Here is a 15,422-nt window from a genome sequence, read left to right as displayed (position 1 = left end):
TATTATTATGTGAGACTTTCATTGGATAAAAATTATAACTTACTGTAAAAAACTTGGCACAGTTTATAGTTAAACAGCTAAAATAGCTCATGATCTGTCATAATTCAAATACGAATGTGATGTGATTCGTATGTGATGAATGAATGAGTGAGTAGTGACATTTAAACCATTTATTTCTTCCGCTTAAGATAAAAGCATTGATATATCATATTTCGAAAATAGAAAATCGGAAATCCAGTGAAAGCAATGAGATCTGGCATCATGTCATACCAAAGGATGGCCGTGACCTAAATAGGATGCTCCCTCTACACGTGCTTTAAATGGGTCACGGGGCTGACTGCTATCGATGTTCCTGTTTTACAAAGCTTAATACAAGCGTCGCTATCGGATTTATGGTTTATTCCTCTACTCGTTATGAATATAAACCAACCAGCCACTTGTTAATGGTGAAGTGATGGAAGATATATATTTTATAATAACGATTTTCTTGAATGAAATGGAATAGAGTTATCGTTTGTTTGGTCTTGCGCTCGTTATAATTTAAATTGAAATATGGAAATAGATAAACAGATTTTAATACTGATCTAAAAGTATATTTCAATCAAATATTATATATTACAGAAATACCATAATTATAAACCAGCATAGTAAATATGGATTATTTTTTTTTTTTTAAATTCAGTTTTTTCAAATTTTTCAAAATATTTTTTACATTTTTAAGATATTAATTTTTTTTTTATAATTTTCATAGTCTGAAATATTCTAAAATATAAAAATTTAAATGGAGATTTTCAAAAATAAATGTGAATAATTTGTTAAAAGAACTATTTTCTACTTATATTAATTAAATACGAATTATATATTTCAAGTTTTTGATTATATAATTATAATTTTGCCTAATATATATTTTGGATATATATTGTCAAGTGAAAATGGACATCGCTACTGCCCGATGTTAGGTTGTCCAGAGCGGGGTTCAAACTCAATACCCCGTCCAAACATGTCCGCGCGTTACGCAATGGAAAATCTATAATTACAAAGACCTTTATGATTATAAAGAGAATAATCTTATATCCTTTGCTTGTTTATAATAAATAATATTGTAAATAAATAAAATGCGGTATTTTATAAAAAAAATAGAAAGACTATTAATTTTTCGGAATGTTTTCGACTTTAACTAAAAGACTGAAACTTAATATTCTAGATACGCATAAACAATATTATACGCATTTAATTTATGATTCAAAATATTTTTTGAGTACTTTTTTGACAGAAAATCCAATTTGCTACATTTAGTTTTTTTCAAGTCATTCTAAATCGTTTGAAATCAAAATTGGAAAAAGGTATGTGTATATGTATATGAGCCAAATTTGTCTTTTGAATCGGCTGCATCTAAAGCTTCTATCAAATAATATCTGTTGGAAGCAATGATGATCAGTTCTTAGGTAAAGATTTTCCAGGTCGTTCCTTTATAATTGTGTAGCTTTGTATGATGATAGAAACCATGATCCTAACAAATATCCTCAAATATTGTAGCCCTACGAAAAGTGGTTTGGTTATGAAAATTCATTCATATGGTTTCGTTATAAATTCAATTGGTTTAGTTATAAAATTCAGTCATGTTGTTCATAATGAGTCGTCATAGCCTTACGAAACGTGGTTTAGTTACGAAAATTCATTCATGGGTTGAATAATGAATGATTGTGTCAAAACTTCAAAATCCTATCTTTAGAATTTTTAAAATAGCTATTTACACATCTGATAGTTTTACCAACTTACTCCAAAGCAAAATGCCACTTACAACAAGTTAAAATAAAGTATTGGATACCAAAAGTTTTCAAATGTTTCATCTGTGCAGAACGCATGGAATTTGAATGCAACCTTGACTTATTTGTAATAGATTTATATAATCTCTTTTCAATACCGTATTGGAGATAACTATATGGTGCATTTATGAGTGTACTTTCAAATACACACGATTAAACATCGATACATTTAAGAGATATATTTATATTTAGTCATTAATTTTCGTTTACTTTGTTTCAGTATGTCACAGAAAAAATGGGCGGTGCGGAAGGCACCAAATTGGATTTGGATTTTATGGACATGGAAAGGGTGAGTTCTTTCGTAGCTTCTATTACTTAACTTTTTTGATTCAATTAATATTTGAAAAAATGATTTCGTGATTTTGAAAAATGAAATCTAAATATAATAATTAACATATATTATACATTATTGCAACCATGTTCTGATCGTTTCTAGAAAATAATTTTACATTACGACAAATGTAAATATTTAAATATCTCAAATATAATTGCATACATTTTAAATAATTATTTTCGCCTAGAAAACGGACGTCACAGTTGAATTAGTTGAAGAGCTTCAGCTAAAAACCAAAGAATATTTACAACCAAATCCAAATGCTAGAGCGAAAATGGCAGCTGTTAAGGGCATTTCAAAATTGTCAGGGCAGGCAAAAACAAATACGTATCCCCAACCAGAAGGCGTGTTGGGAGATTGCATGTTGACATATGGAAAGAAACTTGGCGATGATACAGTTTTTGGTAAGAAACACATATGTTGGAAATATTATGGAATAAATTGAAACTTTAAGCACCCCTAAGGAAAAATTTACTGTACGTAGAACGCTTTAGATCGTTTTTTATAGAAATATACTTTTGGCTTCAGATAGTTGAATCATATCTTATTTTTACCAGTAATAACTTTTTTAGCAAAGCGATTCGATAATGCCATAATGGAGATATTGATCAGTAGAATTAATAGACATGGGAATAATAATATTTACTGTAACTAGTTCAAGAAAATATTATAGAAATTCGATAATGCGATAATGATGAGAAGTAAACGTGATTTTTATATTATTTTTCTTAGTTGGATAATCATCATTACTGTATTTATCTGTTTGCTACAATATATTGGTTCCATAAACAGATTTAATCAAGCTTACTGCATAAATTCTTATCTTTTTTCAGTCCAGCTTTTTAAAAACATTATGTAGCTTTAAAATTAATTTTTAAATATACATCCTTTTTGAAAGCTTCGAGACAATGACTGGCAACTTTTTTTTGAACCCCATGTTTGCTTCGTTAAAAATTATTTTATAATTTCCATTTTATGAATAATGTTCACTTAAATACCTACAAATTTTTGCGTAAATATTATTAATATATATTAAATATTATTTAATCTATTTCCAGCATTGGCGCTCATTGAAATGGGTGAAGCCCTCAAACAGATGGCAGACGTTAAATATTCACTTGACGATAATATTAAACAAAATTTCCTAGAACCTTTACATCACTTACAAACCAAAGATCTTAAAGAGGTTATGGTATGTACCCATTATAGTAATGTATATGTCGTGTTTTTAATTTCATTAAATCATTTTCTCTTATATTTTTTATATTAAAAATATAGCATCACAGGAAAAAACTACAAGGTCGGAGACTAGATTTTGATTGCAAAAGGAGAAGGCAAGCTAAAGGTAATAATCTAACTTTTTCTATTATTAGTTTAATTTATTAGTGTTAAACCCTTAATACTTACCTAATACACTAATTTAAACCAATTTTTACCACTCAGTTACTTTATTTTTTATACATTTTTGCTACTGATTTTTTTCGTCACTTCAATATTTTTGTTATTTTTAAGGAAACATTTGAATCACGTTTATTTTCAATAGATATTTTTGTGATTTGACGATTATTTAATAGAAATGTTCATTATACTGGCTGAGGTTTTTATTTTAATTTTATAGCTGATTAAACAACTTTAATAATATTTTTAACAATCTAGCGCGAAGTCCTTATTCGAGTCCTTCTAGAAGTGGGCATGCCGCAAATGGTATGTCCGAGATTATCGTAATTGATTCAATAAATATCTTCTTGAAACATGATTTGAATTTAAACGAATTTAGGAATATTTTTGTAGTCTGAGCCTTGATTTTTTATGGAAACTTGAGTGTAGTTAGCAATTTATATATGATATTCCAAAAAATATTTTTGCAGAAAATATGTTGAAAGCTTTTTTTTAGGTTCGACCATTTTACAGTAGCATTAAATAGTCTTTGGTATGATGCAAACTACTTCTTACAATTACGGTTTTATAATGAAGACATGAAGTATACGCCATGTGTACTTAGCGATTTATAAATTTATCAAGACGTCTTTTTTTTATTTTAAATTAAAATTTTTGTGAAACTAAAGATGCCGCCGTATACATTAAGTTCAATGTTTATATATTTATAAAGACATACATATTTCATTGTTAGTTTATTTACTGTTTCATGTTTTAATAAATCATTCTTTCATATTTCTTGCTTTACTTTTGGTATGTAAGGTTAAGTTTTATGAACATACCCGCAATGGTAATATTTTGAATTTTGCTATACATTATTTTCGAAGTTTGAAGACCGTGGACTTATATAGGAAATATTTCCTTCTATGAATTATTTGAGGTGATTTTAAATGCATTGAAGTATGCTAAATTTATAACTGCTGATATTAGATTTTAGTATTTAAAAATTGTAGAATGACATTTTAACATTACAAAACATGCAGTAGTTTTTTGCTTTTAAAATTGGATGCTTTACTGAGTTTGAAATTACAATTTATGTTTATTTGCTTTGTAAAATATTTTGGATGTTTACCTTTATTTTGCAGACAGCTTGTATCACTATTTTATAATTGATAGACACATGTTATGTTTTGTTTTCATTTTTGTAATTAATTCATTTATTGATAGTGAATGCTGATATGGTTATTTTTCTTTATTTTTTTCATGTATCTTGATTTAATTTATGATATGCCAATGGACATGCTGCTTTGTTTTCACACATGACACTTTGACATGCCTGGTCCATAAATGTCGTCAACACAGGATCTCATATTACAGATGATGAAATTCGCCAAGCGGAGGATAAATTTGCGGAGTCCTTGCACCTTGCGCAAGTTGGAATGTTCAATCTACTTGAAAACGATGTAAGTTTTTGCTATTCGGTACTCAAATTGTAATGTAAACAATAATCACCTTCAATAATTATTATTTTTCTAAAATTTAAAATTGTATCAATATTACTGCTTAAAGCATTATTGAAATAGATTCCAATGAATCCCACGTTGTATCGTGTATAATCGCAAATGATTAAAAAAATATATTTAATATTATCCAGGTAGAACAAGTTTCACAATTAGCAACGTTTGCCGAAGGACTTTTGGACTACCATCAGCAGTGCACAGAGATATTAAAGAACTTAACAGAAACTCTTCTAGAAAAGTATGTAAAATGTTTCTTTTTTCTTGTAGTTCAACTCGAACATTGTTATATTTAAAATAACTGGGAAATTGGTATTTATATATTTTAAGAATAGTTAGATTACACTTTTGTATTTTATTTTTCATGACGTTTTCAAACATTAAATTTGTTCATTTGGCGGCAAATTTGTTCAATATTGTTGGAAAAACATACCACCTAAAGTTGTTAATATTATAAGGGCGTTAATATCATAATAGTGGCTGAAATAGTAGAATTCCCTCTATACCTAACACTGTGAGTTTGTTACAAACATGAAAGGTTTATTATTTTAATATTGATTGGGCTCGTTACCAGCAATGTACTTTTTTTAATGAGTTGAACAAAAGAATTAATCTCTGACGATAACTGTTTTAATACGAGTTCCTCATAACTAGCTAGTACATGAATGACACACTGTGTTCGAAGTAAAATTATTTTACCTTCTAGAAAGATACACAATATTTCGTTAAATATACATTGATGTTCACAGATCTTTTCTTTTCACTAAACTACATAGAAATTATATACAGAAATACAAAAAATAATCCGAACCACTTGTATAAATATGCATAGGCTGCTTATTTTGCAGCCTATATAATGGCCTATATATTATCTAACATCACATAACTGGGTACATAATTAACCACTTAATGCACCAATTTAAAAAAAAATATTGGAAAAAACTAATCATATTTTTCTTATTATTACAATGTATTTAAAATGCTATTACTATACATAAAAGATTTAAAAAAAGTGTAGCTTAGTTTATAATAACAAATGAAGGAATCGATGTAAATGTAATTATATTTAAAGTATTGAAGTTAATGAAACTTGTTTACATTAATATATATAGTAAAATAAATTACATTTTTTATACATTTCTTTTGGTGATCTGATCGTCCAACAAGTTCCGATCAGTTTAAAAATTCCTATGACCGAACTAACTGAGCACGGCCGTAAGCATTAAGTGGTTAATGCTACGAAATTTGCCTACTGTCAGAATGTAATTTTATATTATAAATAGGTATGTCAGATTCATTCAAAAATGAATCTTTCTTTTTTTCAGAAAAGAGGAAGCAGCAAGCCGACCGAAGATGGAGTTTGTGCCGAAAACTCTAGCGGATTTGCATATCGAAGGCGTTTTAGAAGGTGGAGTAAATGGTGGGAGACACACGCCCTCCTCCGGTTCCCTTTCTAATCCCTACGGCTCATCTAATAATATTTCATTGTTCAATAGCACACAAAATAATCAAAACAATAGCAGTCAGAGATTTACGTCTTCCTCGAGTAATATTTCTAATCAGAATAACATAAGAAATACACAAATGACGACAGGATCTCATAGGATAATTGGTTTCAATCCTAGTATCATTAATAATTCCAATAGCAACGGTAGTAATGGCTTTTCAAACAATAAGAATAATTATAACAACTCGACAAATAATGATTTAATGAATGGATGGGACGCATTTCAAATGCCACCGCCATACCAGGCTAAGAATAAAAATAATGTTCATGATCCATGGACGACAGGTTTGTTTATTTTTAGTTGTTTTAATTTATTTTTATTTGAGTTTAGTTTTTAATTTTATTTTTGAACCAACGGTTACATTTATGATGAATAGAACATATATTATTGGGCATCTAATCGGCCATATCTATTTTTTTTTAAATTAATTTATTATACTGATATAATTTTATCAATTTTGATATTCCGTTTTATTAATGCTATTCTAAATTTATTTGACAAATCATTTTGAAAATAATTGATTTTATAATTAATCAATTCACATGTTTTAGTTTAATATTTATTATATTTTATAGTTAATCATTTTTACTTTCAAAACTCAAAATTGACTAACAATTTGGATTTAATCAGTTATTTTTTATTTTGTTTTATTCATCATATTGTCAGGTTTATTGTGTGTTTAATATAATTTATTTTAATTGTGTTTGAATGGTCTATGTAGTAGTATCTGTATATATCCTACTGATTGTAAAATTCAAATTTGTGGATATCACAGTTTCCATATATATCCCTGCACTTTGATAGTATTGCTATAAGATTTTATAAATATACTTTTATAGCAATGTGGATATTTTGTCACCAAAACTGCTTTATTTATACTGCGAAACAGGAAGTTTTATTGTTAATGCTGTCCGGAACAGTTTTGTACATACAAAAATCAATCATTGCCCAAATTATTTAAAATTTGGCGAAGAAACAAGATAAAACAGAAATAAGTTAGTAATTTACATAAGTGTACTTAAAAGTTGAACGACAAATTTAACAGCAATGCACATTTCTTTTTAATTACGAATGTAGACGAATATAATTTTTCATGAGAAATAGTAAAACTTGAACTTTTTGAAAGTGTGGCGGTTTCTGATGTTGAGGAATTTTTAAAGCATTGTTTGATTTAGTTTCTCAAATCTTTTCAGCATAATGCATATAGCAGAAACGCAATTTACTCGATGTGTAAAAAAATTATTGAATTTATAAAGCAATCATTGTATGATATATGTGTGAGATTAATGATTACTACTTATTTCTCATTTATTTTTGCTTATTTTTTGGAAATCTTGTAGTTTTATTTTATATTTTACAAAGCTTTGTTTGAGGTTGGTGATTTGTTCTGTTTTGTTTTATCAATAGAGGGATTCATGAACACTATTTTTAAAAAATCTTATCATTAAAGCACTTTTGCTATTTGGCTTATTCAAAATACAAGCGCTTGTTAAACATTATTAAAACATAGCAGAAAATGTTAAACTTAATAATAAACAATATAAATGAATTTATATTTTAACTCGATAACCTTTACTTTGATAAACTAATGACTAACTAATGATATTTATTCATATTTCATAAACCAGAATTTTTTTCGTGTATAATAAAATTGATTACATTATCATCGACAATAAGATTTTCACATTTAATATTAGTTTTATTCCAAAAAGTATCATTACTTGTTGTGTTGTTGAGTTTGTCTTGTTAGTCCAGAATTTAAATGTACTATTTGAATGATTATAAGACAGTTGAACGAATTTAATTTGAAACCTGAAAGGGACATATGGTTTGTGGTAATATTTCTAGTTTTTATTTTTCGGTACATTAAAGTAACGTAAGAAAATGTATTGCAATACTTTTTCTTATGCTTTTAAGCCTTACGTATTACGTGATTATCAAATGTCATTTAAAATTGGAAGTAATTCTCTACCATATACCAGATATTAAAATAGATAATTTTTTCTTTCACTCTAACACTGAGCAAAATTTTAAGCACTATTGCAGGTTTACGAACATAATTAAAATTTTAGTACTCTAATCGCAGGCGATCTGCGTGTATGAGTGTCAATATAGACATATTACGTCACTCAATAAGTCCGTAGGATAACACATAGATGATGTAGCTATGTAATCTTCCATATGATTTGTAGAAAGTAACAGCTTCAAGAAGATATATGTCTAAATTTCATGACAATCCGACGATTACTTTACAAGTTACAGAGGTTCAAGTGACGCTACTTTTGAGTTTTTCGGAACCATGAATTTAAAGCAATTTCGTGGGATGATTTATCATTGCTTTTCGATGGGTAAAAATACTATTGCTGCCAAAGTATCGCTTGATAAGTGTTATCTGTGCTTGCGCAAAACTGACTGCGCCAAATCGAGGCAAATGGTGGAGAACTCACATTTGACCAATAGCATAGCGAATTGATGATTCGTAAGAATATTTGGAGCTACTTAATCGAAATAAAACTGATTTTTTGCATCAATATGTCACCATGGATATCACCTGGCTTCACCACTGAACTCCGGAGTTGAATAGACAGTCAGCTATGCGGACTAGAGACAATGACGAGAAGAAATGCAAACAAGCATCTGGCAAGGGTATGGCGTCAATTTTTTGGTATTTGCAATAAATGATCTTCATCAAATATCTTGAGGAAGACCAAACCATCAATAGTGACTATTGTACAAAGTTATTGGAACATTTGAAGATCAAAATCGGAAAAACGGCTCCATTTGAAAAAGAAAACCGTGCTGCTTTATCGGGACATCGCACCACGTCACAAATCCGTGAAAACAGTGGCAAAAAACACGAATTGGGCTCTGAACTGTTTTCCCACTCATTATATTATCTAGAACTGTTTCCCAGAGACCATATACCATTCACAGATCTCAAAAGAGAGATCTCGCTGTGGAAGTTTGTGGTAAAGAACAAATCGTACTACAAAAATGGTTTCTGAAAGTTTGAAGTTCGCTATAATCGGTATATCGTCTTCGAAGAAAACTATATTGAATAAAAAAAAGAATTTTGCCAAAAAATTTGGTTTTTCTTAGTTATCCTACGGACTTATTGAGTGAAGTGATATCTAGTTGAGAATAAATAAATAATTGAGAATACTGACTTAATATTGAAAATTTTAATCATTTAGAAGTGTTATTTTTTATTTTAAGATATTCCTATTGATAATCATTGGAAAATTTTAATATATGCCGTGCAATAAATACTTGGGCGGCTTGCCGGCTCGTACAGCAGTGTCACTGCTACGGAAAACCGAGCCGTTGCGAAAGGATTAAAAGAAAGTAACCTGCAACTACGACGACATAAAATAAAACGTAGTAGATAGGATCTTTTTATAATTTTTAAAAACTAAAAGTACCTACATACTTTTGATGCGATGAGCTTTCTCTGGTGCTAGTTCAGTGTTTTAAGAGAAAAAAATTTAAAGCTAAACTTGTTTCCATACACTTCGAAACTTACAAACCACTGAAAGATGATTATTTATTACAATGAAAAGTTAAGCTAAATAAAAATTTATAATTAATGCGTAATCGAATTCGATATCAATTAGTAAATGAAATTTATTTTAATTACGGTATTACACAGGCGGCTCGTCCAATGCCGGATCGCCGGTGAATAAGCCAAACACGTTGGAATTATTCCCAGGGAACGGGCAGGCTCCAAAGTCTGCAAATGGTAAACATTCCTTTAGTAAAATAAATGTGCACTTTTTTCCTTAAGCATGTGGGGTATTAGTTTAATTTTTGCAGCATGTTTTTTGTGCTACTGTAAATATATTCGCATGGATCGGACCAAATAATATATCAGTAATTATCTGAATTTGCTAGTTACTTATTTGTTTCCTCCCAGACACGTATGGTACTAATGCTTACTAATTTTAAATATAATTATAGTTATGCTTCTACATATTTTTAAAATTAGAAATGAGAAATTAGTACTGCTTTGAATATTTCATCCACAAAGGCAAATTATTAAATTAAATTATATTTATGCACGTTTCATATGTAAGTATTTGTATGAGTATGTATGTGTGTACGTGTTTATGTATATAACTGTTTCAATCATAGACCTTGCACTAACAATTAGTGTAAGGTCTATGGTTTCATTTGACAACTTTGTGAATATATTTGGGCTTCATGTTAGATCTGCTTTTGATATAAATAATGCTATTTTTATTTGAACATCTTTACTGGCAGAGTATATATGTAATATTAACCATGTAATAATTAGGCGTACATCAATAAAAACATGATATTTTAAATTATCTTTAAATAATTTAATAAATTTAAAAGAGGTGCGTGTAAGTTGCATAAATTTCCCGAAATATGTAAATAATCGACTTAATCAATGAGAATTGATATTTGATTGTGATGATAAACTTCGTAATTCGTAAGCCTGTGATATATCAGAGAGTTTTTTAAGAACAAATACTCTTATCATACAATGTTTTATCAAAATCATAAAAAAAATCAGCAGTTACAAAGAAATTGCCCGGCAGATCTTTACCGAAAACTAATCAGACGATTTTCAATTGATATTTTGCGAACAGTTTTTGAATTTATAGAATCTGTTCAGAGAAACGTGGACGAATAATTTTGCACTTATCTACTAATTGTGAAGAAATTGCTCATTTGACCGTCGCGAAAAACTAATCTAGATAAATAATTCTAGATCAAAATTCATCTAATGTCTTTTAATTTTTTTAAATCGATGCAGCGTTTTTTGAAAAAACGTCCAAAATTTTGGCTTTCACTCACACTTCTTGCAAGTTTTGTATCGAACACTTCAAAATGACTTGAAAAATTGTAGACACAGAAAATTAGCAAGTCGGATTTTCTGATAAAAACAAACTTGGTCTTTAAAACGTTTAAAAATAACATGTTTTTTTTTGTTAATATTGCACTTGATTTGTGGACGCTATTAATACATATATGTTACATTTGTCAGAACTATATCTTGAGATTTGTATGATCTTGATCTTGATATCTTAACAAACAATTGTTTGTTCGTTGTTGGTATGTATTCATAGTAAATATTTGCTGCCGTATGAAAAAACAAAAAAGAAATACATAAAAAATTCTTATCGTTAGTAGTAACGTAAAACAAAGCTTCTAATTGAACATGTAATATTTCAATTAAGAGCAATTATATGTTCAATAACATTTTACAAAACGAATTTATATATGTATATAAAGGTATATAATAATTTTTCAGATGGTGATAAATGTGTTATTAAGCACAATACTACTTCTTAACAGGCATTCATCCAGACAATAAAATAGGAAGAAAACTACAATATGTTTCTTAAAGTAATTTTAATGGTTCCATACGTTTCTAATCCCAATTTGACTCTCCTTCAGTGGTTTTATTCTTTGATAAATTTTCATTTTTTATGCCACTTTTTGCAGTCGTTGTTCACTGAGGAAAAGTCAAATTGGAACTCGAAACGTATGGATCGATTAAAATTAGTTTAAAACACATTTCAGTTTTCTTTCTATTTTAGTATCTGGATGAATGCTTGTTGAGAAGTATTTTATTTAATCAACATCTATATATAGATATATGTGTGTGAATGAATATAAAATTATTAATAGAACTTTCGCTGCTTACCTGCTTTGCTTATATTAAGTTTATTTGCTTAGACGATATGTATATATTATATAATAATTGAAAAGTAACAAGTAGCAGTTTACTTATAGATTTTGTTTTTTTAGCTTCGCCGCTACCGTCTCCAATGAGGTCTCCAGCTAAAACGCCGCAAGTTAAAAAGCAGCCATGCTGTACTGCTTTATATGATTTCGAACCTGAAAATCCAGGAGAACTTGGTTTTAAGGTAAGGATTTATTACCGCTCTTTTATTAATTTGGTCTTTCAAAAGCATGTTCGTTCTTATAAACAAGAGTATTATCACCAAGCGTTTTTTTTTTTCTTTTTTTACAAGTGTAATATTTTGAATTATGTTTGAATTAGCGAAAACTGATTTCAGAATTTTAATAAAAATTAATATTTTGTGTAATATGTTCTGAGCATTAAATTTATATCTACTAATTTCAATGTTCACCATTCAATTACTTATTTCTTAAACTAGTAGTGTATGGCATTGTGCCGTAAGGCAAATTACTGGAATTTCTTGTACCGTAATGAAATAATTAGGGAATATTACAATTTCTTGCACCGTAATGAAATAATTAGGGAATATTAAATGCTTTCAAATATTTTATTATAAATACTGTAACTTTCATTATTATTATTTCATAGACAAAATATAAGAGCTTATAAATCGCACGACAACTTTTATATATATTTACACGAAAAAACACGAGAATTTGATCAAACGGATTTAAAATGAAGGAACTTATCTCTGTGAATTGTGAAGTTAAAATTATTTATTTCAAGTATATAAGTGAGCTTTAGAATTTTTGCTTGAACTAAAATTAAAATCCGAATCATTTAAGACAAGTTTTTTGGAAATCGAAAAAAAAATATTTTCAAATTTTGAAATAAAAAAATAACCTTCCCCAAAAACTAATGGTTTCTTCACAAGCAAAATGTTTTTTGAATCATTCGAATCGGATGCTTTGTTCTATCAAAAATTGCCATTTTCGAATCTTTTAGCTCCTTATCTCCATAACGACTGGGTCTGTTTTCGCCAAAAACTAACCCTACGTCTTCTAATTATTATGAATTGGATGTTTTTTTAATCATTCAAATCGGATGCTCTGTTCTCTCAAAAACTTAATTTCCAATTCCTGCACTCTTTACTTCGTATCTCCGAAACGGCTGGACCGACCTCTCCCAAAAACTAATCAGCACCAATCCTTATAAGCAGGAATATTTTCATTTCATTTTTTTTCCAATTTTTTTTTTTTTTTGAATTCAGATTTCAATTTTAATTCTGATTAAAGTTCTAAAGCTTACTTATATACTTTAAAAGAATAATTTTAACTTTGTGATTCAGTTTATTTGATTCTTATAAATATTATCCGAAATTACAGAATTTATAATAATCTATTTGAAAACATTTAATATTCCTCGAACATTTCGTTTCGTTCTTTTGACTTAAGGCACGATGCCATAAACCACTAGTTTAATTATACCTTTGAAACGTAAGGGTATGCAAAAATTTTCTTTGGACGGTTACTATAACTTACTCTACAGTAAGTTAAAAAAGTAAAAAAAAAATCATTTTAATAAGTTGTCGATTTAATTAGGGTCTTATGCTGCAGACTGAAAAGCGTAACTATAGGGTGGCAAAGTTTGCAAAATGCCACGGGCCCACGATTATAGAAGCCGCGACTACAGAAATATTTGCAAATTATCTGAAAATTTTATTTTTTAAAGTTCTGTTTAAAATGCAAAGTGAGATAGCTAAAGACTGTAATACAATTTCAAGTTAATCGTTATACATTTCGAATAATTTTGAACTAAAAGACGATGATACATTACGAAATTAAGGATTCGATATGTTTTTAGGGTTCGCAGTCATTAGCGTATTCTTGGTGTGATTATTTGTATCTTTTATTTTTTCGTTACCACAACATATCATATTAGTGATAAAAATTAAAATAAGAGAGTTATAATTTAGTGTATAATATAGTATCTTCGCCATATGTAAGAGATAAAGGTAAATTTAAAGAGCTAGCTGATGATTAATTGGAAAGGTACGTGATTGAAAATGGGCATTGGAAAACTGAGGGTGCTTTCTTAGAAGGTAGTTACAATAAATCTTTTTTTAAAAGAAAAAACATGACTGTACTGTTTCCAAGGCTGGCGTGAAATCTTGAGCGTACATAGCTATTCTATTCTTTAAATCTTCAATAGGCATATAATAGTGAACAATGCAGATTATTCGCGTTTCGAGCATCTAGGAAAATATAAAACATTTAGATCAGTTGGGCATTTGGACTAGATATCTAGTTCAAAATGAACTAATTTTTATTCTAGTTCAAAAAATAGAATATGCAGTAATAAATAAATTAAATGCTTCACCATTCTACTCTTTCGGTTTTCTGAAGACCAAAAAGAGTTAACGAAAACAAATCCGGAAATTAGATGAAGATGATGTAAAATTGAAGCTACTTCTCTCAATAAGAAGATAGAAAACTATATTTTTCTCTGTTATTGGTTTTATATTGCAATATATTGTCAACTAGGAATACAACCTTCAAGCACAAGAATTAGAAAGATATCAGTATGAATATGAAAATTCGTAATAGAAATCAAATAGTGTTTAAGAAAATTGATCTATCACCTTTGAATGTTCTAAAACTTATTTGAGAAAGAAAAAATACAATTTTGACGAGGAAATATTTTATCAAGTATTTTGCATCATTATTATAAATATTAGCAATATCAGCCGATATTGATCCACTTTCAGAAAACAAGTAGAAGATTATTCGTGTATTAAAGGCCTTGCTCATTTATTATATTTAGAGTTAGTATGAGTACTTGAAAGGTCCCATTAAAAGAATTTAATTAGCAGTACCAGTAAATTTGATAACCAGTTACCATTATATAATTGGAGTATATATTTATATAAGAATGTTATTTTAGGAAAACGATGTAATAATGCTGTTGAACAAAGTCGATGAGAACTGGTTTGAAGGCTCTGTGAATGGACGCACTGGCTACTTTCCTGTTACGTATGTACAAGTTACGGTTCCTCTGCCATAAAATGTTTAATATTTGATTTTCGTAACACGAAGATAAAAAGTACTTGAAACCATCTTGAAAGAAATTGCAAGCAAATGCAAGTGTTATTTAGTAGTAATATTGGAGCAGATATTGTTTTACCTG

The 15,422-nt window shown here is 28.6% G+C and overlaps 1 protein-coding gene across 1 annotated transcript; it reads left to right on the top strand.

Annotated features, from left to right (window-relative positions):
• Positions 1-2,046: 2,046 nt before the first annotated feature.
• Positions 2,047-15,402, top strand: LOC113366090 (endophilin-A-like; the record flags this gene model as incomplete). The annotated part of the gene is given in 9 exon segments (XM_026607641.1): positions 2,047-2,115; positions 2,348-2,564; positions 3,219-3,352; positions 3,439-3,505; positions 4,915-5,000; positions 5,192-5,295; positions 6,380-6,498; positions 12,341-12,459; positions 15,180-15,402. Coding segments are annotated over 9 exon segments (1,035 nt in total), but the record flags the coding sequence as incomplete, so codon positions are not given.
• Positions 15,403-15,422: the final 20 nt, after the last annotated feature.

This window comes from Ctenocephalides felis, unplaced genomic scaffold (assembly GCF_003426905.1).
Source record: "Ctenocephalides felis isolate EL2017-DRISC unplaced genomic scaffold, ASM342690v1 CF-g0.4_SCAFFOLD_01170, whole genome shotgun sequence".
Classification (NCBI taxonomy): domain Eukaryota; kingdom Metazoa; phylum Arthropoda; class Insecta; order Siphonaptera; family Pulicidae; genus Ctenocephalides; species Ctenocephalides felis.
Note: the sequence above shows the minus strand (reverse complement) of the source record. Positions and strands in the feature narration are given on the sequence as shown.